The sequence below is a fragment of the Chiloscyllium plagiosum genome, unplaced genomic scaffold (assembly GCF_037043375.1).
Source record: "Chiloscyllium plagiosum isolate Xiang-an unplaced genomic scaffold, Cpla_swu_hap1 HiC_scaffold_26, whole genome shotgun sequence".
Taxonomy (NCBI): domain Eukaryota; kingdom Metazoa; phylum Chordata; class Chondrichthyes; order Orectolobiformes; family Hemiscylliidae; genus Chiloscyllium; species Chiloscyllium plagiosum.
Window position 1 is genome coordinate 65,682 of NW_028270164.1, and position 27,675 is coordinate 93,356.

The following is a 27,675-nucleotide window of genomic DNA, read 5'->3' on the forward strand; positions in this document are numbered from 1 at the left end:
TGATGGGGGCCTTTAACTTTCCAAATATTGACTGGAAATACTATAGTTTGAGTACTTCACATGGGTCAGTTTTTGTCGAATGTATGCAGCAGAGTTTTCTGACACAGTATGTAGATAGGTCAAAAGTGAGGACTGCAGATGCTGGAAATCAGAGTCTAGATTAGAGTGGTGCTGGAAAAGCACAGCAGGCCAGGCAGCATTCAAGGAGCAGGAAAATCGATGTTTCACGTAAAAGCCCTTCCTGATGAAGGGCTTTTGCCTGAAACGTCGATTTTCCTGCTCCTCGGATGCTGCCTCATCTGTGGTGCTTTTCCAGCACCACTCTAGACAGCATGTAGACAGGCCAACAAGGGGCGATTTGCTATTAGATAATGAACTAGGCTAGGTGTTAGATTTGGAGGTAAGTGAGTACTTTGGTGACAGTGATGACAATTTGGTTAAGTTTACTTTAGCGATGGAAAGGTATAGGTATATACTGCAGGGCAAGAGTTACTGCTTGGGGAAAGGCAACTATGATGCAATTAGGCAAGATTTAGGATGCATAGGATGGGGGAGGAAACTGCAGGGGATGGGCACAATTAAAATATGGAGCTTGTTCAAGGAACAGCTACTGTGGGTCCTTAATAAATATGTACCTGTAAGGCAGGGAGGAAGTGGTCGAGCAAGGGAGCCGTGGTTTACTTACGAAGTTGAATCGCTTGTCAAGAGGAAGGAGAAGGTTTACATTAGGATGAGACGTGAAGGCTCAGTTAGGGCACTTGAGAGTTACAGGTTAGCTAGGAAAGACTGAAAGAGAGAGCTAAGAAGAGCCAGGAGGGGACATGAGAAGTCATTGGCGGATAGGATGAAGGAAAACCCTAAGGCTTTCTATAGGTATATCAGGAATAAAAGAATGACTAGCGCCGTGACATTGAACACTTCTTCCGCCGCCTCCGCCTCCGAGCTTACTTTTACAATCAAGACTCCCGCCCACCTCCAACACATTCCATTCACCTGGACACCCCGCACTGGCCTATCACCTACCCTCAATCTCTTCATTTCCAACTGCCGCCGAGACATTAACCGCCTCAACCTGGCTACCGCCCTCTCCCACTCCAACCTCTCACCCTTACAACGCGCAGCCCTCCACTCCCTCTGCTCCAATCCCAACCTCACCATCAAACCCGAGGATAAAGGGGATTCAGTGGTAGTTTGGCGCACTGACCTCTCCCCATGACCTGTCCTACCAGTCTATCTTTTTTTCCACCTATGCACTCCACCCTTCTCTCTAACCTATCACTTTCATCCCCACCCCATTCACCCATTGTACTCTTTGCTACCTTCCTCCACCCTCCTCTCTGACCTATCACTTCCATCCCCACCCCCATTCACCTATTGTACTCTATGCTACTTTCTCTCCACCCCCACCCCCATTCAGGGTCCAGCATTCCCTATACCTACCAGCCTTCCCTTTCACTCTGACAGGAATATACTTTCTCTTGATTCTTGTTATCTCATTTCTGAAGGCTTCCCATTTTCCAGCTGTCCCTTTTACCTGCGAACATCTGCCTCCAATCAGCTTTTGAAAGTTCTTGCCTAATACCGTCAAAATTGGCCTTTCTCCAATTTAGAACTTCAACTTTTAGATCTGGTCCATCCTTTTCCATCACTATTTTAAATGAATAGAATTATGGTCGCTGGCCCCAAAGTGCTCCCCCACTGACACCTCAGTCGCCTGCCCTGCCTTATTTCCCAAGAGTAGGTCAAGTTTTGCACCTTCTCTCGTAGATACATCCACATACTGAATCAGAAAATTCAGTAAATATCTGCCTATTCAACAACTCCCCTCTCCTCTGATTTGTAGCAATGGTTCCCAGCCCCCTGCCAAACTAGTTTAAACTCTCCTGAAGTGCTGTAGCAAATCTCCCACCCAGAACATTGATACTCCTCCAGTTTAAGTGCAACCTGTCCTTCATGTACAGGTCTCCCATTCCCGAGAAGGTACCACAAAGATTTACATATCTTAAGCCCTCCCTCCTGCATCAGCCCTGTAGCCACATGTTTAGCTGCACTCGCTCCCTGTTCCTCACCTCACTAATATGTGGCACCGGTCATAATCCTGAGATTAGGAGAAAGTGAGGACTGCAAATGCTGGAGATCAGAGTTGAGAGTGTGGTGCTGGAAAAGCACAGCAGGTCAGGCAGTATCCAAGGAGCAGGAGAATCAACACTTCGGGCAAGAGCCCATCATCAGGAAAGAAGCTTGTGAGCTGAGGGGGTAGAGAGATAAATGAGAGGGCGGTTGGGACTTGGGGGAAGGTAGCTGAGAGTGTGATAGGTAGATAGAGGTGGGGGTAATGGTGATAGATTGGAGAGGAGGGTGGTGCGGATAGGTGGGAAGGAATATGGACAGGTAGGGCTGGTCATGAAGGTGGTGCAGAGTTGGAAGGTTCAAACAGGGATAAGGTGGGGGAAAGGGAGAGAAGGAAACTGATGAAGTCTACATTGATGCCCTGTGGTTGGAGGGTCCTAAGGCAGAAGATGAGGCATTCTTCCTCCAGGTGTCAGGTGGTTAAGGTGTGGTGATGGAAGAGGCTCAGGACCTGCATGTCCTTGGTGGAGTCTGAGAGAGTCTGAGGCAGGGCTGACTGCAGAGAGATTAGGTGGCAGCGCATGGCTGCGAGTGTGAAGTGGAGGATCCGGAAGTAGAACCATTTCTGGAGGCTTTGAATTTGTAGTAGGTACTGGTTGTTCCGTTCAGATCCAAATTGTGTTGGTCTAAATGTAGTCCAGAGTCCATGCGTTCACTAGTTTCCTCATTTCCCTCCCTGCACCTGATCCCAGTTCCAATCTTCCAACTCTGCACCACCCTCATGACCTGCCCTACCTGTCCATCTTCCTTCCTACCTATCCGTTCCACTGTCCTCTCTGACCTATCACCACACGTGACACCACTTCCGCACCCCACTTCATCGCTGATGTCACACGTTCAGCAACTTCTGCCCCCTCTATTGCCGTGTTCACCACCAATTCCGCCCCGACCAATGCCACTCACCTGCATTCTGCCGACATGCCCCCGCACAGATCCTACTGTCACCATCCCCGCCTCCCAGAACCCTGAGGGGAACACCACCCCTGCTCATGACTCCACTCCCATTCCCCCCACCATCACACCCACTCCGGTTACAGGCTCCGACCCCACTCCCAGCTCCACACCTACACCAGGTCCTAGCTCCCGGTCCTAGCTCACAGCCCTGCTGAGTTTTCACCATCCCCCCCAGACCTTCCCCTCACTGAGGACGAATGATCAGTCCTCAGCAAAGGCCTACCTTTATTCCCCTCCATCCACGCATCAATGAATTTAATACACACTGTGACGTCAAACACTTCTTCCGCCGCCTCCGCCTCCGAGCTTACTTTCACAATCAGGACTCCCACCCACCCTTCACTCGTCTCCAACACACTGCATCCACCTGGACACCCCGTGCTGGCCTATTACCCGCCCTCGACCTCTTCATTTCCAACTGCCACCGGGACATTAACCGCCTGAACCTGTCAACCCCCCTCCCCCACTCCAACCTCTCACCCTCACAATGCGCTGCCCTCCACTCCAATCCCAACCTCACCATCAAACCAGCAGATAAAGGGAGTGCAGTGGTAGTCTGGCGCACTGACCGCTACACCACTGAAGCCAGATGCCAACTCGAAGACACCTCCTCCTACCGCCCCCTTGACCATAACCCCACCCCCTCCATCACCAAACCATCATCTCCCAGACCATACAGAACCTCATCACCTCAGGAGATCTCCCACCACAGCTTCCAACCTCGTAGTCCGGGAACTGCGCACCGTCCGATTCTACCTCCTTCCCAAGATCCACAAGCCTGACCACCCCAGCCGACCCATTGTCTCAGCCTGCTTCTGCCCCACCGAACTCATCTCCACCTACCTCGATACTGTCCTAATCCCCCAGTTCAGGCACTCCCCACATATGTTTGAGACATCACCCACGCCCTCCACATCCTCCAAGACTTCCGTTTCCCCAGTCCCCAACGCCTCATCTTCACCATGGACATCCAATCCCTCTACACCTCCATTCGCCATGACCAGGGCCTCCAAGCCCTCCGTTTCTTCCTCTCTCGACATACCCAACAGTATCCTTCCACCGACACTCTCATTCGTTTGGCTGAACTGGTCCTCACCCTTAAAAATTTCTCCTTCGAATCCTCCCACTTCCTCCAGACCAAAGGGGTAGCTATGGGCACCCGTATGGGCCCCAGCTATGCCTGTCTCTTTGTTGGCAACATAGAACAGTCCATCTTCCATAGTTACACCAGCACCACTCCCCACCTCTTCCTCCGCTACATTGATGACTGCATTGGCGCCACCTCGTGCTCCCATGAGGAGGTTCAGCAGTTCATCAACTTCACCAATACATTTCACCCCAACCTTAAAAATTTTAACCTGACCTATCACCATTACCTACCGCACTCTCAGCTACCTTCCCCACAGCCCCACCCCCTCCTATTTATCTCTCTACCCCCTTGGCTCACAAACCACATTCCTGATGAAGAGCTCTTGCCAAAATGTCAATGCACCTACTCTGACCTGTTGCTGTCTGACCTGCTATGCTTTTCCAGCACCATACTCTCGACCATAATCCTGAAATTACCACAGCAACTATAGAATCTCCTGTCCTTTCCTCTATCTAATGAGTGTCCTACCACTAGCGCTTTTCAATTCTCCCCCATTCCCTACTGAGCCACAGAACCAGACCCTGCACCAGAGACCTGGTCACTATGGCTTTCCCCTGGTAGGTCATCCTCAACAGTAACCAGAATTGAATACTTATTATTGAGGTGAATGGCCACCGGGTATCTCTACACTGTCTGTCTGTTCCCTTTCCATTCCTTGACTGTAACCCATCTCCTTTTTCCTGTATCAGGGGTGTGAGAAACAAAAGCTCACTCACTTTAATAATTTCAGTCCGAGACAAATATCTGAATCAGCCGTTTATTTGTACACCTATAGGTGGGTGTTTTGTCTAATTACCAGGTAAGGCAATGACAAAATGCACAGTATATCCCAAAAAACCGTTACAATTTATACTGTTTTTCCCATATGTTTTCCTTATTCCATTGTCTGTTCCCTGCTTCGCTTACGTCACAGATTTCCTTAAGACTTATCCCACAACTTCTGTTTATCCTGTCTTGTCCGTGACAAACTCTTATCTCTGACTCCCATAAGGGTGTTTGACGTCAGTCTATTGTAGATTATTGATTAGGCATATCTTTTCTTCTATCAGCATCTATTTCCATCCAGAGGCCACTTTGACCTCTTTGATTAGGGTTTGTTCCTGTGTCTCCGTGTAAGGGGGAAACAGATGCTTTCCTGTTTGCCCATATATCCACCATTGTTCTGTATTCACGTCTCATGCTAACATATCCTTTCTTTTTGCTGAATATGTATTTTCTCATTCCTGTTCTGTATCAGAATTTATACTTGCAGAAATAACATTAATTCATTTATATCCCACAGGGGTGAGACTACCTCCCTGTAACTCTTATCTGGTACCCCCCTGCCTCTCGAATGATCCGAAGTTTATCCAGCTCCAGTTCCCTAACACGATTTCCGAGGAGCTGGAGTTGAGTGCACTTCCTGCAGATGAAGTCAGTGGGGACACTAGTGACATCCAAATCATTTATATAAATGATGAAAAGCAGTGGATCCAGCACCAATTTTATGGCATACCACATGTCACAGGCCTCCTGTGACCTCACAGGTCACAGTCTGAAAACCAATCCTGCACCACCACCTTCTGTCTTCTACCTTTGAGCCAGTTCTGATTCCAAATAGCTAGTTCTCCCTGTATTCCATGAGATCTAACTTTGCTAACCAGTCTACTATGAGGAACCTTGTTGAATGCCTTACTAAAGTCCTTATAGATCAGGTTCACAGTCTTTATGTATTTTTTAAACAGTTATAACAATGGATTCTCCCAGATGGGGTTTTCTAGTTTGTTTAATTGTAGCAGTAGAAGTTGTTTGGGTCCCAGAAAGATTGCAAGCTTCAGGCGATGATTCCTAACTGTTACTTTCTCTGAAATCTCTCTTGATGTTCTTCCATCCTGGATTGGGAAACTGCACATAAGCACCTGTGTCTGAATTCACCTTCTTGCCAAGGGGTATGTTTATGGCATGTTACTATAGTGGAATAGTTGATAAGTAATGTATTAAGTTATTTCAAATTCTTGTTTGTTTTAGTTGTATTTTAATTGTACTGTTTAAACAAATTGTGTTTTTCTTAAGACTGAGTGGTTTGACCAGTTGCATCACATCTGGAGGACCCACTTCACATGTATCTTTAAAATAAGAAAACGTCAGGGTCTAGGCTACATTCTTAAAATTTAGATCAGAGTGGTGCTGGAAAAGCACAACAGGTCAGGCAGCATCCGAGGAGCAGGAAAATCAACGTTTCGGGCTGCCTGACTTGCAGTGCTTTTCCAGCACCACTCTTATCTAAACTCTGGTTTCCAGCATCTGCAGTCCTCACTTTTGCTACATTTTAAAAATATTTTGAGCGGGTCTGGTCTGGTACATAACAGTAACGCTGTTGAAGACGTCTTATATCTTTTAGCACTATGGTAACTCTATGGAGCAGACTAAAAACATTGAATGACTTACTCCTTCTCCCAAATTCCCTATCTTTCACATCATAGAAGCGCCATGTTGGCAAGGACTTGGATGCTGCCACTTCGGGAAAAACAGACGCGCCCATAGAGCCGTCATGTTGGGAAGGACAGACGGACCTTGCTGCCGCCATGTTGGGAAGGACAGACGGACCTTGCTGCCGCCATGTTGGGAAGGACAGACGGACCTTGCTGCCGCCATGTTGGGAAGGTGATTTCCTCCTCTTGGTCAGAAGAGGTGATAATGGAGTCGGGCGGCGCGGTGCTGGCGGAGAGCGGGCCTGGACTGGGGTCCGGGGCTGAAGCGGGTTCTGGATGTGGAATAGGGCCCGTGACAGTCACCGGCATTCCCGCTAACAACAGCTTCGGCAAACCAAAGGCGTTACCTAAAGGCCGCGAATTTTTCAGAAACCAGCGGAAGGATTCGGAGGTGTGAGGGGGCCCGGGACTGTCGGTGTTATTGGGGCAGGGGGATGTATGTGTGTACGTGGGGTTGGGGGGGTTACAGTTTGGAAGGCTGTGTGGGTGAGATACAGAGGAGAGGGGCAGTGTTAAGGGGAGGGGAAAGGAAGGGGATGTGGCGCCTGGGGGAGGGGGAGGAGTGGCGTCTGGGGGAGGGGGGGAGGGGGAGGAGTGGCGTCTGGGGGAGGGGGGGAGGGGGAGGAGTGGCGTCTGGGGGAGGGGGGGAGGGGGAGGAGTGGCGTCTGGGGGAGGGGGGGAGGGGGAGGAGTGGCGTCTGGGGGAGGGGGAGGAGTGGCGTCTGGGGGAGGGGGGGGAGGGGGAGGAGTGGCGTCTGGGGGAGGGGGGGGAGGGGGAGGAGTGGCGTCTGGGGGAGGGGGAGGAGTGGGGTCTGGGGGAGGGGGTGAGGGGGAGGAGTGGGGTCTGGGGGAGGGGGTGAGGGGGAGGAGTGGGGTCTGGGGGAGGGGGTGAGGGGGAGGAGTGGGGTCTGGGGGAGGGGGGGAGGGGGAGGAGTGGGGTCTGGGGGAGGGGGTGAGGTGGGGTCTGGGGGAGGGGGGGAGGGGGAGGAGTGGGGTCTGGGGGAGGGGGTGAGGTGGGGTCTGGGGGAGGGGGTGAGGTGGGGTCTGGGGGAGGGGGGAGGGGGAGGAGTGGGGTCTGGGGGAGGGGGTGAGGTGGAGTCTGGGGGAGGGGGTGAGGTGGAGTCTGGGGGAGGGGAAGGGGTGGGGTCTGGGGGAGGGGGAGGGGTGGGGTCTGGGGGAGGGGGAGGGGTGGGGTCTGGGGGAGGGGGAGGGGAGGAGTGGCGTCTGGGGGAGGGGGAGGGGGAGGAGTGGCGTCTGGAGGAGGGTGGAAGGGTAGTGGTGGCGTCTGGGGGAGGGGGGAGTGGTGGCGTGAGGGGGAGGAGTGGCGCCTGGGGGAGGGGTGGAGAGGTGGCGTCTGGGGGAGGGGGTTGAGGGGTGGCGTGAGGGGGAGGGGGAGGCGTGGCGCCTGGTGGAGGGGTGGCGTCTGGGGGAGGGGTGGAGGGGTGGCGTCTGGGGGAGGGGGGATGAGTGGCGTCTGGGGGAGGGGGGATGAGTGGCGTCTGGGGGAGGGGGGAGGAGTGGCGTCTGGGGGAGGGGGGAGGAGTGGCGTCTGGGGGAGGGGTGAGGAGTGGCGTCAGGGGGAGGGGGGGAGGAGTGGCGTCAGGGGGAGGGGGAGGAGTGGCGTCAGGGGGAGGGGGAGGAGTGGCCTCAGGGGGAGGGGTGGCGTCAGGGGGAGGGGGGGAGGGGTGGCGTCAGGGGGAGGGGGAGGAGTGGCGTCAGGGGGAGGGGGAGGAGTGGCCTCAGGGGGAGGGGTGGCGTCTGTGGGAGGGGGGGAGGGGTGGCGTCAGTGGGAGGGGGGGAGGGGTGGCGTCTGTGGGAGGGGGGAAGGGGTGGCGTCTGTGGGAGGGGGGAAGGGGTGGCATCTGTGGGAGGGGGGGAGGGGTGGCGTCTGTGGGAGGGGGGGAGGGGTGGCGTCTGGGGTAAGGGGGGAGGGGTGGCGTCTGGGGTAAGGAGGGAGGGGTGGCGTCTGGGGGAAGGGGGGAGGGGTGGCGTCTGGGGGAAGGGGGGAGGGGTGGCGTCTGGGGGAAGGGGGGAGGGGTGGCGTCTGGGGGAAGGGGGGAGGGGTGGCGTCTGGGGTAAGGAGGGAGGGGGAGGGGTGGCGTCTAGGGGTGGGGGAGGGGGAGGAGTGGCGTCTGGGGGAGAGGAGGAGGAGTGGCGTCTGGGGGAGAGGGGGAGGAGTGGCGTCTGGGGGAGAGGGGGGGAGGAGTGGCGTCTGGGGGGGAGGAGCGGCGTCTGGGGGAGAGGGGGGGAGGAGTGGCGTCTGGGGGAGGGGGGGGGAGGAGCGGCGTCTGGGGGAGAGGCGGGGAGGAGCGGCGTCTGGGGGAGAGGGGGGGAGGAGCGGCGTCTGGGGGAGAGGGGGGGAGGAGCGGCGTCTGGGGGAGAGGGGGGGAGGAGCGGCGTCTGGGGGAGAGGGGGGAGGAGCGGCGTCTGGGGGAGAGGGGGAGGAGCGGCGTCTGGGGGAGGGGGAGGAGCGGCGTCTGGGGGAGGGGGGAGGGGGAGGAGCGGCGTCTGGGGGAGGGGGGAGGGGGAGGAGCGGCGTCTGGGGGAGGGGGGAGGGGGAGGAGCGGCGTCTAGGGGAGGGGTGGAGGGGGGGAGCGGCGTCTGGGGGAGGGTGGGAGGGGGAGGAGTGGCGTCTGGGGGAGGGTGGGAGGGGGAGGAGTGGCGTCTGGGGGAGGGGGTGGAGTGGCGTCTGGGGGGAGGGGGTGGAGTGGCGTCTGGGGGGGGGAGGGGGAGGAGTGGCGTCTGGGGGAGGGGGTGAGGGGGAGGAGTGGCGTCTGGGGGAGGGGGAGGAGTGGCGTCTGGGGGAGGGGGAGGAGTGGCGTCTGGGGGAGGGGGAGGAGTGGCGTCTGGGGGAGGGGGAGGAGTGGCGTCTGGGGGAGGGGGCGGAGTGGCGTCTCGGGGAGGGGGCGGAGTGGCGTCTCGGGGAGGGGGCGGAGTGGCGTCTCGGGGAGGGGGCGGAGTGGCGTCTCGGGGAGGGGGCGGAGTGGCGTCTCGGGGAGGGGGCGGAGTGGCGTCTCGGGGAGGGGGCGGAGCGGCGTCTCGGGGAGGGGGCGGAGTGGCGTCTCGGGGAGGGGGCGGAGTGGCGTCTCGGGGAGGGGGCGGAGGGGGAGGAGTGGCCTCTGGGGGCGGGGGGGAGGGGGAGGAGTGGCGTCTGGGGGAGGGGGGAGGGGGAGGAGTGGCGCCTGGGGGCGGGGGGGAGGGGGAGGAGTGGCGTCTGGGGGCGGGGGGGAGGGGGAGGAGTGGCGTCTGGGGGCGGGGGGGAGGGGGAGGAGTGGCGTCTGGGGGAGGGGGGAGGGCGAGGAGTGGCGTCTGGGGGAGAGGGGAGGGGGAGGAGTGGCGTCTGGGGGAGGGGGGAGGGGGAGGAGTGGCGTCTGGGGGCGGGGGGGAGGGGGAGGAGTGGCGTCTGGGGGAGGGGGGAGGGCGAGGAGTGGCGTCTGGGGGAGAGGGGAGGGGGAGGAGTGGCGTCTAGGGGTGGGGGAGGGGGAGGAGTGGCGTCTGGGGGAGGGGGGAGGGGGAGGAGTGGCGTCTGGGGGAGGGGGAGGAGTGGCCTCTGGGGGGTGGGGGAGGGGGAGGAGTGGCGTCTGGGGGAGGGGGGAGGGGGAGGAGTGGCGTCTGGGGGAGGGGGGAGGGGGAGGAGCGGCGTCTGGGGGAGGGGGGAGGGGGAGGAGCGGCGTCTGGGGGAGGGGGGAGGGGGAGGAGCGGCGTCTAGGGGTGGGGGAGGGGGAGGAGCGGCGTCTAGGGGTGGGGGCGGGGGAGGAGCGGCGTCTAGGGGTGGGGGAGGGGGAGGAGCGGCGTCTGGGGGAGGGGGAGGAGCGGCGTCTGGGGGAGGGGGAGGAGCGGCGTCTGGGGGAGGGGGAGGAGCGGCGTCTGGGGGAGGGGGAGGAGCGGCGTCTGGGGGAGGGGGGAGGGGGAGGAGCGACGTCTGGGGGAGGGGGTGGAGTGGCGTCTGGGGGGGGAGGGGGAGGAGTGGCGTCTGGGGGAGGGGGTGAGGGGGAGGAGTGGCGTCTGGGGGAGGGGGGAGTGGCATCTCGGGGAGGGGGCGGAGTGGCGTCTGGGGGAGGGCGGAGTGGCGTCTCGGGGAGCGGGCGGAGTGGCGTCTCGGGGAGGGGGCGGAGTGGCGTCTCGGGGAGGGGGCGGAGTGGCGTCTCGGGGAGGGGGCGGAGTGGCGTCTCGGTGAGGGGGAGGAGTGGCGTCTCGGGGAGGGGGAGGAGTGGCGTCGGGGGGGGAGGGGGAGGAGTGGCGTCTGGGGGAGGGGGGAGGGGGAGGAGTGGCGTCTGGGGAAGGGGGGGAGGGGGAGGAGTGGCGTCTGGGGGGAAGGGGGAGGAGTGGCGTCTGGGGGAGGGGGGGAGGGGGAGGAGTGGCGTCTGGGGGAGGGGGGGAGGGGGAGGAGTGGCGTCTGGGGGAGGGGGGGAGGGGGAGGAGTGGCGTCTGGGGGAGGGGGGAGGGGGAGGAGTGGCGTCTGGGGGCGGGGGGGAGGGGGAGGAGTGGCGTCTGGGGGCGGGGGGGAGGGGGAGGAGTGGCGTCTGGGGGCGGGGGGAGGGGGAGGAGTGGCGTCTGGGGGAGGGGGGGAGGGGGAGGAGTGGCGTCTGGGGGCGGGGGGGAGGGGGAGGAGTGGCGTCTGGGGGAGGGGGAGGAGTGGCGTCTGGGGGAGGGGGGGAGGGGGAGGAGTGGCGTCTGGGGGAGGGGGAGGAGTGGCGTCTGGGGGACTGGGGGAGGGGGAGGAGTGGCCTCTGGGGGAGGGGGGAGGGGGAGGAGTGGCGCCTGGGGGAGGGGGGAGGGGGAGGAGTGGCGTCTAGGGGTGGGGGAGGGGGAGGAGTGGCGTGTGGGGGAGGGGGGAGGGGGAGGAGCGGCGTGTGGGGGAGGGGGGAGGGGGAGGAGCGGCATCTGGGGGAGGGGTGGAGGGGGGGAGCAGCGTCTGGGGGAGGGTGGGAGAGGGAGGAGTGGCGTCTGGGGGAGGGGGTGGAGTGGCGTCTGGGGGGAGGGGGTGGAGTGGCGTCTGGGGGGGGAGGGGGAGGAGTGGCGTCTGTGGGAGGGGGTGAGGGGGCGGAGTGGCGTCTGGGGGAGGGGGCGGAGTGGGGTCTGGGGGAGGGGGCGGAGTGGGGTCTGGGGGAGGGGGCGGAGTGGGGTCTGGGGGAGGGGGCGGAGTGGGGTCTGGGGGAGGGGGCGGAGTGGGGTCTGGGGGAGGGGGCGGAGTGGGGTCTGGGGGAGGGGGCGGAGTGGGGTCTGGGGGAGGGGGCGGAGTGGGGTCTGGGGGAGGGGGCGGAGTGGGGTCTGGGGGAGGGGGCGGAGTGGGGTCTGGGGGAGGGGGCGGAGTGGGGTCTGGGGGAGGGGGCGGAGTGGGGTCTGGGGGAGGGGGCGGAGTGGGGTCTGGGGGAGGGGGCGGAGTGGGGTCTGGGGGAGGGGGCGGAGTGGGGTCTGGGGGAGGGGGCGGAGTGGGGTCTGGGGGAGGGGGCGGAGTGGGGTCTGGGGGAGGGGGCGGAGTGGGGTCTGGGGGAGGGGGCGGAGTGGGGTCTGGGGGAGGGGGCGGAGTGGGGTCTGGGGGAGGGGGCGGAGTGGGGTCTGGGGGAGGGGGCGGAGTGGGGTCTGGGGGAGGGGGCGGAGTGGGGTCTGGGGGAGGGGGCGGAGTGGCGTCTGGGGGAGGGGGCGGAGTGGCGTCTGGGGGAGGGGGCGGAGTGGCGTCTGGGGGAGGGGGCGGAGTGGCGTCTGGGGGAGGGGGCGGAGTGGCGTCTGGGGGAGGGGGCGGAGTGGCGTCTGGGGGAGGGGGCGGAGTGGCGTCTGGGGGAGGGGGCGGAGTGGCGTCTGGGGGAGGGGGCGGAGTGGCGTCTGGGGGAGGGGGCGGAGTGGCGTCTGGGGGAGGGGGCGGAGTGGCGTCTGGGGGAGGGGGCGGAGTGGCGTCTGGGGGAGGGGGCGGAGTGGCGTCTGGGGGAGGGGGCGGAGTGGCGTCTGGGGGAGGGGGCGGAGTGGCGTCTGGGGGAGGGGGCGGAGTGGCGTCTGGGGGAGGGGGCGGAGTGGCGTCTGGGGGAGGGGGCGGAGTGGCGTCTGGGGGAGGGGGCGGAGTGGCGTCTGGGGGAGGGGGCGGAGTGGCGTCTGGGGGAGGGGGCGGAGTGGCGTCTGGGGGAGGGGGCGGAGTGGCGTCTGGGGGAGGGGGCGGAGTGGCGTCTGGGGGAGGGGGCGGAGTGGCGTCTGGGGGAGGGGGCGGAGTGGCGTCTGGGGGAGGGGGCGGAGTGGCGTCTGGGGGAGGGGGCGGAGTGGCGTCTGGGGGAGGGGGCGGAGTGGCGTCTGGGGGAGGGGGCGGAGTGGCGTCTGGGGGAGGGGGCGGAGTGGCGTCTGGGGGAGGGGGCGGAGTGGCGTCTGGGGGAGGGGGCGGAGTGGCGTCTGGGGGAGGGGGCGGAGTGGCGTCTGGGGGAGGGGGCGGAGTGGCGTCTGGGGGAGGGGGCGGAGTGGCGTCTGGGGGAGGGGGCGGAGTGGCGTCTGGGGGAGGGGGCGGAGTGGCGTCTGGGGGAGGGGGCGGAGTGGCGTCTGGGGGAGGGGGCGGACTGGCGTCTGGGGGAGGGGGAGGACTGGCGTCTGGGGGAGGGGGAGGACTGGCGTCTGGGGGAGGGGGAGGACTGGCGTCTGGGGGAGGGGGAGGACTGGCGTCTGGGGGAGGGGGAGGACTGGCGTCTGGGGGAGGGGGAGGACTGGCGTCTGGGGGAGGGGGAGGACTGGCGTCTGGGGGAGGGGGAGGACTGGCGTCTGGGGGAGGGGGAGGACTGGCGTCTGGGGGAGGGGGAGGACTGGCGTCTGGGGGAGGGGGAGGACTGGCGTCTGGGGGAGGGGGAGGACTGGCGTCTGGGGGAGGGGGAGGACTGGCGTCTGGGGGAGGGGGAGGACTGGCGTCTGGGGGAGGGGGAGGACTGGCGTCTGGGGGAGGGGGAGGACTGGCGTCTGGGGGAGGGGGAGGACTGGCGTCTGGGGGAGGGGGAGGACTGGCGTCTGGGGGAGGGGGAGGACTGGCGTCTCGGGGAGGGGGAGGAGTGGCGTCTCGGGGAGGGGGGGAGGGGGAGGTGTGGCGTCTGGGGGTGGGGGGGAGGGGGAGGAGTGGCGTCTGGGGGAGGGGGGGGGGGGGAGTGGCGTCTGGGGGAGGGGGGAGGGGGAGGAGTGGCGTCTGGGGGAGGGGGAGGAGTGGCGTCTGGGGGAGAGGGGGAGGTGTGGCGTCTGGGGGAGGGGGAAGGGGGAGGTGTGGCGTCTGGGGGAGGGGGAAGGGGGAGGTGTGGCGTCTGGGGGAGGGGGGAGGGGGAGGAGTGGCGTCTGGGGGAGGGGGGAGGGGGAGGAGTGGCGTCTGGGGGAGGGGGGAGGGGGAGGAGTGGCGTCTGGGGGAGGGGGGAGGGGGAGGAGTGGCGTCTGGGGGAGGGGGGAGGGGGAGGAGTGGCGTCTGGGGGAGGGGGGAGGGGGAGGAGTGGCGTCTAGGGGGAGGGGGGAGGGGGAGGAGTGGCGTCTAGGGGGAGGGGGGAGGGGGAGGAGTGGCGTCTAGGGGAGGGGGAGGGGGAGGAGTGGCGTCTGGGGGAGGGGTGGAGGGGGGAGTGGCGTCTGGGGGAGGGTGGGAGGGGGAGGAGTGGCGTCTGGGGGAGGGGGGAGGGGGAGGAGTGGCGTCTAGGGGGAGGGGGGAGGGGGAGGAGTGGCGTCTAGGGGGAGGGGGGAGGGGGAGGAGTGGCGTCTAGGGGGAGGGGGGAGGGGGAGAAGTGGCGTTTAGGGGAGGGGGGAGGGAGAGGAGTGGCGTCTGGGGGAGGGCGGAGGGAGAGGAGTGGCGTCTGGGGGAGGGCGGAGGGGGAGGAGTGGCGTCTGGGGGAGGGGTGGAGGGGGGGAGCGGCGTCTGGGGGAGGGTGGGAGGGGGAGGAGTGGCGTCTGGGGAGGGGGTGGAGTGGCGTCTGAGGGGGGTGGAGGGGGAGGAGTGGCGTCTGGGGGAGGGGTGGGGAAGGGGTGGGGTCTGGGGGAGGGGTGGGGTCGGAGGGAGGGGCCTGGGGGAGGGGTGGGGTCGGAGGGAGGGGCCTGGGGGAGGGGTGGGGTCAGAGGGAGGGGCCTGGGGGAGGGGTGGGGTCGGGGGGGAGGGGTGGGGTCGGAGCGAGGGGTGGGGTCTGGGGAGGGGTGGCGGCTGGGGAAGGGAGGGGGAGGGGTGGCGTCTGGGGGGCGGGAGGGGGAGGGGTGGCGTCTGGGGGGCGGGAGGGGGAGGGGTGGCGTCTGGGGGAGGGAGGGGGAGGGGTGGCGTCTGGGGGAGGGAGGGGGAGGGGTGGCGTCTGGGGGAGGGAGGGGGAGGGGTGGCGTCTGGGGGAGGGAGGGGGAGGGGTGGCGTCTGGGGGAGGGAGGGGAGGGGTGGCGTCTGGGGGAGGGAGGGGGAGGGGTGGCGTCTGGGGGAGGGAGGGGGAGGGGTGGCGTCTGGGGGAGGGAGGGGGAGGGGTGGCGTCTGGGGGAGGGAGGGGGAGGGGTGGCGTCTGGGGGAGGGAGGGGGAGGGGTGGTGTCTGGGGGAGGGAGGGGGAGGGGTGGCGTCTGGGGGAGGGAGGGGGAGGGGTGGCGTCTGGGGGAGGGGTGGCGTCTGGAGGAGGGGGGGAGGGGTGGCGTCTGGGGGAGGGGTGGCGTCTGGGGGAGGGAGGGGGAGGGGTGGCGTCTGGGGGAGGGAGGGGGAGGGGTGGCGTCTGTGGGAGGGGTGGCGTCTGGGGGAGGGGGGGGAGGGGTGGCGTCTGGGGGAGGGAGGGGTGGCGTCTGGGGGAGGGAGGGGTGGCGTCTGGGGGAGGGAGGGGGAGGGGTGGCGTCTGGGGGAGGGAGGGGGAGGGGTGCCGTCTGGGGGAGGGAGGGGGAGGGGTGGCGTCTGGGGAAGGGAGGGGGAGGGGTGGCGTCTGGGGGAGGGAGGGGGAGGGGTGGCGTCTGGGGGAGGGAGGGGGAGGGGTGGCGTCTGGGGGAGGGAGGGGGAGGGGTGGCGTCTGGGGGAGGGAGGGGGAGGGGTGGCGTCTGGGGGAGGGAGAGGGGTGGCGTCTGGGGAGAGGGAGGGGTGCGTCTGGGGGAGGGTGACGGAGGGGCGCGTCTGGGGAGAGGGTGACGGAGGGGCGGCCTCTGGGGAGAGGGTGACGGAGGGGCGGCCTCTGGGGAGAGGGTGACGGAGGGGCGGCGTCTGGGGGAGGGAGGGGGGAGGGGCTGGGTCGGGGGAGGGAGTGGGGAGGGGCGGGGTCGGGGGAGGGTGGGGTTGGGGGGAGGGGTGGGGTCTGGAGGGGGGAGGGGTGGGGTCGCGGGGAGGGGTGTGGTCGGGGGGAGGGAGGGGGGAGGGGCGGGGTCTGGGGGAGGGAGGGGGAGGGGCTGGGTCGGGGAGGGAGGGGGGAGGGGAGGGGTCTGGGGAGGGTGGGGTTGGGGGGAGGGGTGGGGTCTGGAGGGGGGAGGGGTGTGGTCTGGGGGATGGAGGGGGGAGGGGCGGGGTCTGGGGGAGGGAGGGGGAGGGGTGGCGTCTGGGGGAGGGGTGGCGTCTGGGGGAGGGAGGGGGAGGGGTGGCGACTGGGGGAGGGGTGGCGTCTGGGGGAGGGAGGGGGAGGGGTGGCGTCTGGGGGAGGGGTGGCGTCTGGGGGAGGGAGGGGGAGGGGTGGCGTCTGGGGGAGGGGTGGCGTCTGGGGGAGGGAGGGGGAGGGGTGGCGTCTGGGGGAGGGAGTGGAAGGGGTGGTGTCTGGGGGAGGGGTGGTGTCTGGGGGAGGGGTGGCGTCTGGGGGAGGGAGGGGGAGGGGTGGCGTCTGGGGGAGGGGTGGTGGATTGTCGGGGTCTGGGGGAGGGGTGGCGTCTGGGGGAGGGGTGGTGGATTGTTGGGGTCTGGGGGAGGGGTGGGGAAGGGGCGGGGTCTGGGGGAGGGGTGGGGAAGGGGCAGGGTCTGGGGGAGGGGTGGGGAAGGGGCGGGGTCTGGGGGAGGGGTGGGGAAGGGGCGGGGTCTGGGGGAGGGGTGGGGTCTGGCGGGGGTGGGGAAGGGGCGGTGTCTGGGGGTGGGGTGGGGAAGGGGTGGGGTCTGGGGGAGGGGTGGTGTCTGGGGGAGGGGTCTGGGGGAGGGGTGGGGTCGGGGGGAGGGGTCTGGGGGAGGGGTGGGGTCGGAGGGAGGGGTCTGGGGGAGGGGTGGGGTCGGAGGGAGGGGTCTGGGGGAGGGGTGGGGTCGGAGGGAGGGGTCTGGGGGAGGGGTGGGGTCGGAGGGAGGGGTCTGGGGGAGGGGTGGGGTCGGAGGGAGGGGTCTGGGGGAGGGGTGGGGTCGGAGGGAGGGGTCTGGGGGAGGGGTGGGGTCGGAGGGAGGGGTCTGGGGGAGGGGTGGGGTCGGAGGGAGGGGTCTGGGGGAGGGGTGGGGTCGGAGGGAGGGGTCTGGGGGAGGGGTGGGGTCGGAGGGAGGGGTCTGGGGGAGGGGTGGGGTCGGAGGGAGGGGTGGCGGCTGGGGAAGGGAGGGGGTGGGGTGGCGTCTGGGGGAGGGGTGGCGACTGGGGGAGCGAGGGGGAGGGGTGTCGTCTGGGGGAGGGAGGGGGAGGGGTGGCGTCGGGGGGAGGGAGGGGGAGGGGTGGCGTCGGGGGGAGAGAGGGGGAGGGGTGGCGTCGGGGGGAGGGAGGGGGAGGGGTGGCGTCGGGGGGAGGGAGGGGGAGGGGTGGCGTCGGGGGGAGGGAGGGGGAGGGGTGGCGTCGGGGGGAGGGGCGCGTCTGGGGGAGGGTGACGGAGGGGCGGCCTCTGGGGGAGGGTGACGGAGGGGCGGCCTCTGGGGAGAGGGTGACGGAGGGGCGGCGTCTGGGGAGAGGGTGACGGAGGGGCGGCGTCTGGGGAGAGGGTGACGGAGGGGCAGGGTCTGGGGGAGGGAGGGGGGAGGGGCTGGGTCGGGGGAGGGTGGGGTCGGGGGGAGGGGTGTGGTCTGGAGTTGTGGGGTCGGGGGGAGGGGTGTGGTCTGGGGGGGGAGGGGCGGGTTTTGGGGGAGGGAGGGGGAGGGGCGGGTTTTGGGGGAGGGAGGGGGAGGCGCGGGTTTTGGGGGAGGGAGGGGGAGGCGCGGCGTCTGGGGAGAGGGTGACGGAGGGGCGGCGTCTGGGGGAGGGAGGGCGAGGGGCGGAGTCTGGGGAGAGAGTGACGGATGGGCGGGGTCTGGGGGAGGTCTGGGGAAGGGGCGGGGTCTGGGGAAGGGGCGGGGTCTGGGGAAGGGGCGGGGAAGGGGCGGGGTCTGGGGAAGGGGCGGGGTTTGGGGGAGGGGTGGGGAAGGGGCGGGGTCTGGGGAAGGGGCGGGGTCTGGGGGAGGGGTGGGGAAGGGGCGGGGTCTGGGGAAGGGGCGGGGTCTGGGGAAGGGGCAGGGTCTGGGGGTGGGTTGGAGAAGGGGTGGGGTCTGGGGGAGGGGCGGGGTCTGGGGGAGGGGTGGGGAAGGGGTGGGGTCTGGGGGACGGGCGGGGTCTGGGGGAGGGGTGGGGAAGGGGCGGGGTCTGGGGGAGGGGTGGGGAAGGGGCGGGGTCTGGGGGAGGGGTGGGGAAGGGGCGGGGTCTGGGGGAGGGGTGGGGAAGGGGCGGGGCCTGGGGAGGGGTGGGGAAGGGGAGGGGTGGGGGAGGGGCGGGGCCTGGGGGAGGGGTGGGGGAGGGGCGGTGCCTGGGGGAGGGGTGGGGGAGGGGCGGTGCCTGGGGGAGGGGCGGGGCCTGGGGGAGGGGCGGGGGAGGGACGGCGTCTGGGGGAGGGAGGGGGAGGGGCGGCGTCTGGGGGAGGGAGGGGGAGGGGCGGCGTCTGGGAGAGGGAGGGGGAGGGGTGGCGCCTGGGGGAGGGGTGGCGTCTGGGGGAGGGAGGGGGAGGGGTGGCGTCTGGGGGAGGTGTGGCGTCTGGGGGAGGGAGGGGGAGGGGTGGCGTCTGGGGGAGGTGTGGCGTCTGGGGGAGGGAGGGGGAGGGGTGGCGTCTGGGGGAGGTGTGGCGTCTGGGGGAGGGAGGGGAGGGGAAGGGGTGGTGTCTGGGGGAGGGGTGGTGTCTGGGGGAGGGGTGGCGTCTGGGGGAGGGAGGGGAAGGGGTGGTGTCTGGGGGAGGGGTGGTGTCTGGGGGAGGGGTGGCGTCTGGGGGAGGGAGGGGGAGGGGTGGCGTCTGGGGGAGGGGTGGCGTCTGGGGGAGGGAGGGGGAGGGGTGGCGTCTGGGGGAGGGGTGGCGTCTGGGGGAGGTAGGGGGAGGGGTGGCGTCTGGGGGAGGGGTGGCGTCTGGGGGAGGGAGGGGAAGGGGTGGCGCCTGGGGGAGGGGTGGCGTCTGGGGGAGGGAGGTGGAGGGGTGGCGTCTGGGGGCGGGGTGGCGTCTGGGGGAGGGAGGGGGAGGGGTGGCGTCTGGGGGAGGGAGTGGAAGGGGTGGCGTCTGGGGGAGGGGTGGCGTCTGGGGGAGGGGTGGCGTCTGGCGGTGGGAGGGGGAGGGGTGGCGTCTGGGGGAGGGGTGGCGTCTGAGGGAAGGGTGGCGTCTGGGGGACGGAGGGGGAGGGGTGGCGTCTGGGGGAGGGAGGGGTAGGGGTGGCGTCTGGGGAGGGGGAGGGGGCGCGTCTGGGGAGAGGGTGACGGAGGGGCGACGTCTGGGGAGAGGGTGACGGAGGGGCGGCGTCTGGGGAGAGGGTGACGGAGGGGCGGCGTCTGGGGAGAGGGTGACGGAGGGGCGGCGTCTGGTGAAGGGAGGGGGAGGGGCGGAGTCTTGGGAGAGGGTGACGGAGGGGCGGCGTCTGGTGGAGGGCGGCGGGAGGGGCGGGTTCTGGAGGAGGGAGGGGGGAGGGGTGGGGTCGGGGGGAGGGGCGGGTTCTGGGGGAGGGGGGAGGGGTGGGGTCGGGGGGAGGGGTGTGGTCGGGGGGAGGGGCGGGTTCTGGGGGAGGGGGGAGGGGTGGGGTCGGGGGGAGGGGTGTGGTCTGGGGGAGGGGGGAGGGGTGGGGTCTGGGGGAGGGGTGGGCTCTGGGGGAGGGAGGGGGGAGGGGTGGCGTCTGGGGGAGGGAAGGGGAGGTGTGGCGTCTGGGGGAGGGAGGGGGAGGGACGACATCGAGTGAGGGGGAGGGGCACTATCTGGGGAGAGGGTGACGGAGGGGTGGCGTCTGGGGGAGGGAGGGGCGACGTGTGGGGGAAGAGGGTGACGGGATGGTGTCTGGGGGGGGAGGGGTTTCGTCTGGGGGAGGGAGGGGGAGGGGCGGCGTCTGGGGGAGAGGGTGACGGGGCGGCGTCTGAGGGAGAGGGTGACTGGGCGGTGTCTGGGGGAGGAAGGGGGTGGGGTGGAGTCTGGGGTGGGTGACCGGGCTGTGTCTGGGGGAGGAAGGGGGTGGGGCGGCGTCTGGGGGAGAGGGTGACGGGGCGGCGTCTGGGGGAGAGGGTGACGGGGCGGCGTCTGGGGGAGAGGGTGACGGGGCGGCGTCTGGGGGAGGAAGGGGGTGGGGCAGAGTCTGGGGGAGAGGGTGACAGGGCAGAGTCTGGGGGAGGAAAGGGGAGGGGCGGAGTCTGGGGGAGAGGGTGACGGGGCGGAGTCTGGAGTCCAGTTGTTTGTTTGGATGGAGTGGAATAAGGGGAAGAAAACTGTACACAGTTCCCCACAGTAACACTTCTCTATTTTTAAAGCAATAATCACCATATTCTATTTGTCCTCCTCGTTATCTATTTTACTTGTATACTAATTTTATGTAATTCATGGACGAGGGCAACGTTAACATTTCCAATTTAGGTGACAGTTTGCCAGAGCCTTTTCATCGAGTTTCACTGGCACGATGGTCAAGAAACTTAGAGCTCATAGGATCCAAGATAAGTGGCCCATTTGATCCAAAATTGGGTGAGAAAGCAGAGGGTGATGGTAGAGGGATGTTTCTGTGATTGGAACTCTGTTTCCATTGGGGTCAGTACTGGGATTCCACTGGACCCAGTGCTGGGGTCTTTGCTGTCTGAGATGTACCTTTTGTACAGGGGTATGATGAAGCCATTCCCGGATGGTATAAGTTGGTACAGTGATAAATTGTGCAGAGGATAGCTATAAATTACAGGAAGGAAATGAGGAAAGATTGGGCAGACTGAAATAGATTTTTCCTGGGACAGCAAATGTTGAGAGGGGTTAGAGGTATGTATGATTGAAGTGTATATGCTGGATAGCAAGGCATGTTTTTCATTAGCGTAGGGGTCAATAATGAAGGGGTAGAGGTTTGAGTTGAGGTAGAAAGCTAAACAGAGTGGTGAGAATTTTTTTCACTCAGTGGGTGTTGGAAATCTGGACGACTCTGCCTGAAAGGGTGGTTGTTCCAGAAAAACACATTTTCATAGCATCCAGGGATGGAAAATAGGATAAGAAGGATCAGACGTTTGTTGACTGATCGACTCATGATGGGTCAAATGGCTGTCACCTGTGCTGTAAATCTGTATCTGAGGATTTGAGTTGACTACAAGCAATGTGATTCAATTTGGCCAAAAAAATGCTGAACCAATATTAAAGGGTTAATACAAAATACTGTGACTACTTGAGATCTGAAATAAAAACAGCAAGTACAGGAGAAGCTCAGGTGTGTTCACCAAATTCAATTTCTTAAGTTACTGTTGCAAATTTAATCTACTTATCTGCAGATGTAGATTTTTGTGATATTGTCTTATGGCAGTCTCTGATGCCACAGGTGAGATGACATCAGATACCTCTTAAAAAGAATTGGGTTTTCAACTTGAAACATCTGGTCCAAATGAATTATATACACGTTTAATAGAGCATTTATTCATCTAATCATTGCATGAATGACAGCTGATTAGTATTCATAACTCATCCAAATGACCCATGATCATAGGTTCACTTTGTCTTGACAACTGCACAAGGTGAGAGAGTGTTAAAGAGTCATAGAGATGTACAGCATGGAAACAGACCCTTCGGTCCAACTTGCTCATGCCAGCTAGATATCCCAACCCAATCTAGTCCCACCTGCCAGCACCCAGCTCATATCCTTCCAAACCGTTTCTATTCATACACCCATCCAAATGTCTTTTAAATGTTGCAATTGTACCAGCCTCCACCACTTCCTTTGGCAGCTCATTCCATACACGTATCATCCTCTGCATGAAAGAAATTGCCCCTTAAATCTCTTTTATATCATTGCCCTCTCACCCTAAACCTATGCCCTCTACTTCTGGACTCCCCCACCCCAGGGAAGAAACTTTGTCTACTTATCCTATCCATGTTCCTCATGATTTTATAAACCTGTATAAGATCATCCCTCAGCCTCCGACGCTCCAGGGCAAACAGCCCTAGCCTTTTCAACCTCTCCCTATAGTTCAAATCCTCCAACCCTGGCAACATCCTTGTAAATCTTTTCTGAACCCTTCCAAGTTTCACAACATTCTTCCTATAGGAAGGAGACCAGAATTGCACGCAATATTCCAACAGTAGCCTAAACCAATGTCCTGAACAGCCGCAACATGACCTCCCAACTCCTGTACTCAATACTCTGACTGATAAAGGAAAGCATACCAAATGCCTTCTTCACTATCCTATCTACATGCGATTCCACTTTCAAGGAGCTATGAACCTGCACTCCGTGGTCTCTTTGTTCAGCAACACTCCCTAGGACCTTACCATTAAGTGTATAAGATTTGCTTTCCCAAAATGCAGTACCTTGCATTTATCTAAATTAAACTCCATCTGCCACTTTTCAGCCCATTGGCGCATCTGATCAAGATCCCGTTGTAAACTGAGGTAACCTTCTTCGCTACCCAATACTCCTCCAATTTTGGTGGAGAAAGTGAGGTCTGCAGATGCTGGAGATCAGAGCTGAAAATGTGTTGCTGGAACAGCGCAGCAGGTCAGGCAGCATCCAGGGAACAGAAGAATCGACGTTTCAGGCACAAGCCTGAAGAAGGGCTTGGGCCCGAAACGTCGATTCTCCTGTTCCCTGGATGCTGCCTGACCTGCTGCGCTGTTCCAGCAACACATTTCCTCCAATTTTGGTGTCATCTGCAAACTTACTAACTATACCCCTTATGCTGACATCCAAATCATTTATATCTTGTTTATCATTATTCAGTTACAAACAAATAGAAGTTACTGGAAAAACTCAGCAGGTCTGGCAGCATCTGTGGAGAGTACAATTAAGAGTCACTCGAGTTGAAACATTAATTCTGTTTTTTCTGTAAGATGATGCCCGACATGCTGAGTTTCTCCAGTCATTTCTGTTTTTGTTTGTTTCAGATCTCCAGCATCCACTGTCCTTCGTTTTATCATAATTCAATTATTCGCCTCCATCTGCCTATGGATGACTAGTCACGTTCCCTATTTGTTGTCTATTTAGGAATATTGATTGTATCTGTGCTTGTACTCTTGCTCTCTGTCACTGCACTGCTTCCCCCAGCCCAAACAAAAACTCTACTCTGTTCCTTTCTCAAGTGCTGATGCCTGGCATTCAAATAGCTGTTTTATGATATTACAATATCTGATTTTCTCCCTTTTGTGTAAGCGAATGTTTTCTGATGTTTCTTTCCCCGTGACCTCCACAGGGTTTCTCTGAATCACCTGACCTGGAGTTTGATTATTCTGATAGTGATAAATGGGCAGCAGAACTTTCAGGTAAGCACAAATGTTCTCAAACTCTAGAACATTTCTCAGACTTAAAAAAAAAATGACCTTGAGTGATGAGTGAAACTGCAAGGTATTAAATAAACTATCTAGCAATGCACCTATCTGCAGTCTCTTCCTTGGCTTCATCCTGTTGCCACAATCATTCAGGGAACTGCGGAATCTTCCCAGCAATATGCTGCAATCACAATGTAACCAGTTAACATGCATTTCAGTTTCAGCAGGATGTTTATGTATATTTAGTTGACAGGAAGTATACAGATGCATTAGATTATTTAATCTATTACCAGCTAATTTGGTCCATGCAAGGACTTTGGGAGTAGAGTTTTTTTTCCCCTCTTTATCTTATTTTCAGCTGTTGTGTCTGGTCTGAGGTTGTGTAATCGCAATAAAAGATGCCAGCATGTAGGCAGTGTTTGAGCTATCAAGAGAAAACCCTGCCCCTCAACAACTACTATACATTGAGTTACATGCTTCTTTTTAACCTTCTTGGTTCACTTGTGTTTTACAGGATATAGCATATTTAGTTCATCAAGCCTGTTTCACCACTGAATGAAATTTTAGCTCATCTGAAACCTAAGAACAAAGAAAATTACAGCACAGGAACAGGCCCTTCGGCCCTCCAAGCCTGTGTAGATCCAGATCCTCTATCCAAACCTGCCGTGAGGTAGTACCTGTAGTCTAAGTATCTATCCCTCTGCTCCCTCCTATTCATACATCTGTCTAGATACATTTAACCTCATGTATGCATCCTTACCCCTTCTTGCATTGGATAATAGAAATCTGTTAATCCTCAATTTAAAATACGCAGGCTGCTCCAGCATCAATTGACATTTGTAGAGTTTCAAACCCCTCCCACATTTTGTGTAGAACTGTTCCTTATTGAACATCTGAATTGAATTCCCTATCAATTTGTAGACTGTGCTCCTTACTCAAAGATGAAAAATGTGTTGCTGGAAAAGCGCAGCAGGTCGGGCAGCATCCAAGGAGCAGGAGAATCAACGTTTCAGACACAAGTCCTTCTTAATGCCCGAAACGTCGATTCTCCTGCCCCTTGGATGCTGCCTGACCTGCTGCGCTTTTCCAGCAACATATTTTTCAACTCTGATCTCCAGATCTGCAGTCCTCACTTTCTCCTTATTCAAAGACAATAATCAGCTGACATTGAGAATAGATGTGATAGACAAAGAAAAACAATATTTTGGAACTTTAATCAAAACACCTTTAAACTCTAAATTCCAATCTCATTCAATTTTATTCTGACAAATCTGTACTGTATTTCTAAACAAATATAGCCTTCAAAGATGTGGTGTCCAGAACTGTTCACATTACTACTGGTGTGGCCTCGCTAGATCTTTTTCTCTGCTTAAGCTTAGACCATTTTTAAGATCCTTTCTTGAGAATAGAGCTTCTCTACTTTAATTGCGGTGGCCTTTTGAATCATCTTTGTATGGTGTATGTAGTATATTTAAATGAACTAATACTGATCTCATCACTTTTGTACGATTATGTTCAGTAGATGGACACTTTGTAGACTGCTTTGAATATGCTCCTTCCAGCACACAGAACATTGTTTCTATTCCTGGAAAAAAGTGAAATTGTTTTTGGTTTTGACTTTCTCTTATTTTTTAGGATCCTACACCCTGGCCTTCATCAGTCAGGGCATTGAGTAGAGAAGTTGGGAATTATGTTAGAGTTATATAGGACGTTGGCGAGATCGCACTTGGAGTAGTGTGTTCAGTTTTGGTCACCTTGCTGTAGAAAGGATGTTATTAAATTGGAAAGAGTGCAGAATAAATTTAAAAGGATGTTGCCAGGACTCAATGGTCTGACTTAGTGGGAGAAGTTTGTAATTTTTATTAATGACTTGGAAGAGGGAGTCGAAGGGTGGGTCAGTAAATTTTCAGATGATATGAAGATTGGTGGAGTTGTGGATAGTGAGGAGGGCTGTTGTCGGCTGCAAAGGGACTTAGATATGATGCAGAGCTGGGCTGAGGAGTGGCAGATGGAGTTCAACCCTGCCAAGTGTGAGGTTGTCCATTTTGGAAGGACAAATAAGAATGCGGAATACAGGGTTAACGGTAGGGTTCTTAGTAAGGTGGAGGAGCAAAGGGATCTTGGGATCTATGTTCATAGATCTTTGAAAGTTGCCACTCAGGTGGATAGAGCTTGTAAGAACGCCTATGGTGTATTAGCGTTCATTAGCAGAGGGATTGAATTCAAGAGTCGTGAAGTGATGTTACAGCTGTACAGGACTTTGGTTAGACCACATTTGGAGTACTGTGTGCAGTTCTGGTCGCCTCACTTTAGGAAAGATGTGGAAGCTTTGGAGAGGGTGCAGAGAAGATTTACCAGGATGTTGCCTGGAATGGAGAATAGGTCGTACGAGGATAGGTTGAGAGTGCTAGGCCTTTTCTCATTGGAATGGAGAAGGATGAGGGGTGACTTGATAGAGGTTTATAAGATGATCAGAGGAATAGATGGAGTAGAAACTTTTTCCCCGGGTGCAACAGAGTGTTACAAGGGGACATAAATTTAAGGTGAAGGGTGGAAGGTATAGGGTAGATGTCAGGGGTAGGTTCTTTACCCAGAGAATGGTGGGGGCATGGAATACGCTGCCTGTGGGAGTGGCAGAGTCAGAATCATTTGCGAACCTTAAGTGGCAATTGGATAGGTACATGGATGGGTGCTTAAGCTAGGACAAATGTTCGGCACAACATCGTGGGCTGAAGGGCCTGTTCTGTGCTGTATTGTTCTATGTTCTATTAAGTTGGACAAGCTCGAACTTTTTTGTTTAGACTGTAGAAGACTGATTGGGTGTCTTATAGAAGTGTATAAGCCCATGAGAGGCATGGATAGGGTGAATGCACTTTTTCCCAGGGTTGGAGAATTGAGGTCTAGAGGGAGCATCAGGTTAAGGTTAGAGGGGAAAGAATAAAAAGAAACCTGAGGGGCAACATTTTTATGCAGAGAGTGGTACACATATGGAATGTGCTGCCAGCCTAAGTGTTTGAGGCAGTGAGTTACCAACATCAAGAAGTCATTTGGACAAATACACAGGTAAGAAAAGTTTAGGAGGATAAGGGCCAACTGCAGGGAAATTGGGTTAGCATGGACGGACATTTTGGTTGGCGTGGACCAGTTTGGGCTGGAGGGCCTGTCTCCACACTGTTGGACTCCTTGAAAACTGTTTCCCAGATGTGTGATTAGCACTTCCTTTCTCATTGCAACCTGACCTGAAAGACATCCAGTTTAATGGTTTGGAAATAAAAATTAATCTTCTCAGTTGAAGAACTAGATGGGTCTCGATAAAAGCAAATTGAGAAAATGCTGGAAAATCTCAGCAGGTCTGGCAGCTGTAAGGAGAGAAAAGAGCTGACGTTTCGAGTCTAACTGACCCTTTGTCAAAGCTTAAAAAAAGGGAAAATAGGGAGGTATTTATACTCGGCTGAGAGAAGGTGAGTCATGGCTCCAGAAGCAAAGGTAGCAATAAAGAGGTGATAATGACTGTGCATAGAGAGATTATAGGGAGATTAGGATCTGATGGGTCTCAACCCTAGTCTTAGGTCAACTCAATATATTATAAGGACTGTCCTAAGAGGAGAAATTGGTTTGTCTGGGCCTATATTAACTGGTGTCAAGAAGAATGAGATGGGATCTATTGAAATACTTAAAATTCCAACAAGGCTAGACAAACTAGATGCAGGGAGAGCATTTCACTTCGTTAGGGAGTTTAGAACCAGATGTGAATTGCAGGATATGGATAGACCATTTAGGACTAAAATGAGGAAATATTTCTTCACATAAAGTGTGGTCAATATGTGGAATTCTTGGCTGGGTCACTGAGTATATTCAAGAAAGAGATCAATAATCTTTTACCTTTACAGTAAAAGTGTCAAAGGGCATGGAATGAAAATGGGAGTATGGTGTTGAGCTTGAGGATCAAGCTGAAGGCTTGAAGGGCTGAATGACTGACTCTTGGTCCTGGTTTCTAATTTTCTATGTAATATGGGAGCTTACTGCATCAATTTTGATCTGGATGAACCTATCTCTGAACAACCATTCTCTGCTGAGAAGAACTTTGACTCCTATCAGGGAGAGGATTCACAGCCTAATCAAACACAAGGAAGAAGGCATCTAGAAATCCAAAATCTTCAGAAAGAGTCCAGGCAATCTGTAAAAGCTGTGACTGCAGAATTAACGAAGAACACAAAACTTTCTGTTTTTTCATATCCCATTGTTCTGCTCAGTTCACCTTTGCAAGTAAACCTCTAACAATCTGATTGTAGACATCATCAACAGCTGTTTTCTGCTCATTTAGGCCGTTAGACATAGGAGCAAACATTAGGCCATTCAGCTCATCGAGTCTGCTCTGCCATTCAATCATGGCTGATAAGTTTCTCAACCCCATTCTCCCACTTTCTCCCCATAACC

General features: G+C 60.0%; 1 protein-coding gene across 1 annotated transcript in view; it reads left to right on the forward strand.

Annotated features, from left to right (window-relative positions):
* The first annotated feature begins 6,903 nt into the window (after positions 1 to 6,903).
* strip1 (striatin interacting protein 1) overlaps positions 6,904 to 27,675 on the forward strand; it is a 215,805-nt gene continuing 195,033 nt past the window's right edge. The window contains exons 1-2 of the mRNA XM_087973399.1: positions 6,904 to 7,096; positions 23,163 to 23,232. Coding sequence (XP_087829525.1) covers positions 6,911 to 7,096; positions 23,163 to 23,232 — 256 coding nt within the window. The 5' untranslated portion in view covers positions 6,904 to 6,910. The remainder of the gene's footprint in view (positions 7,097 to 23,162; positions 23,233 to 27,675) is intronic.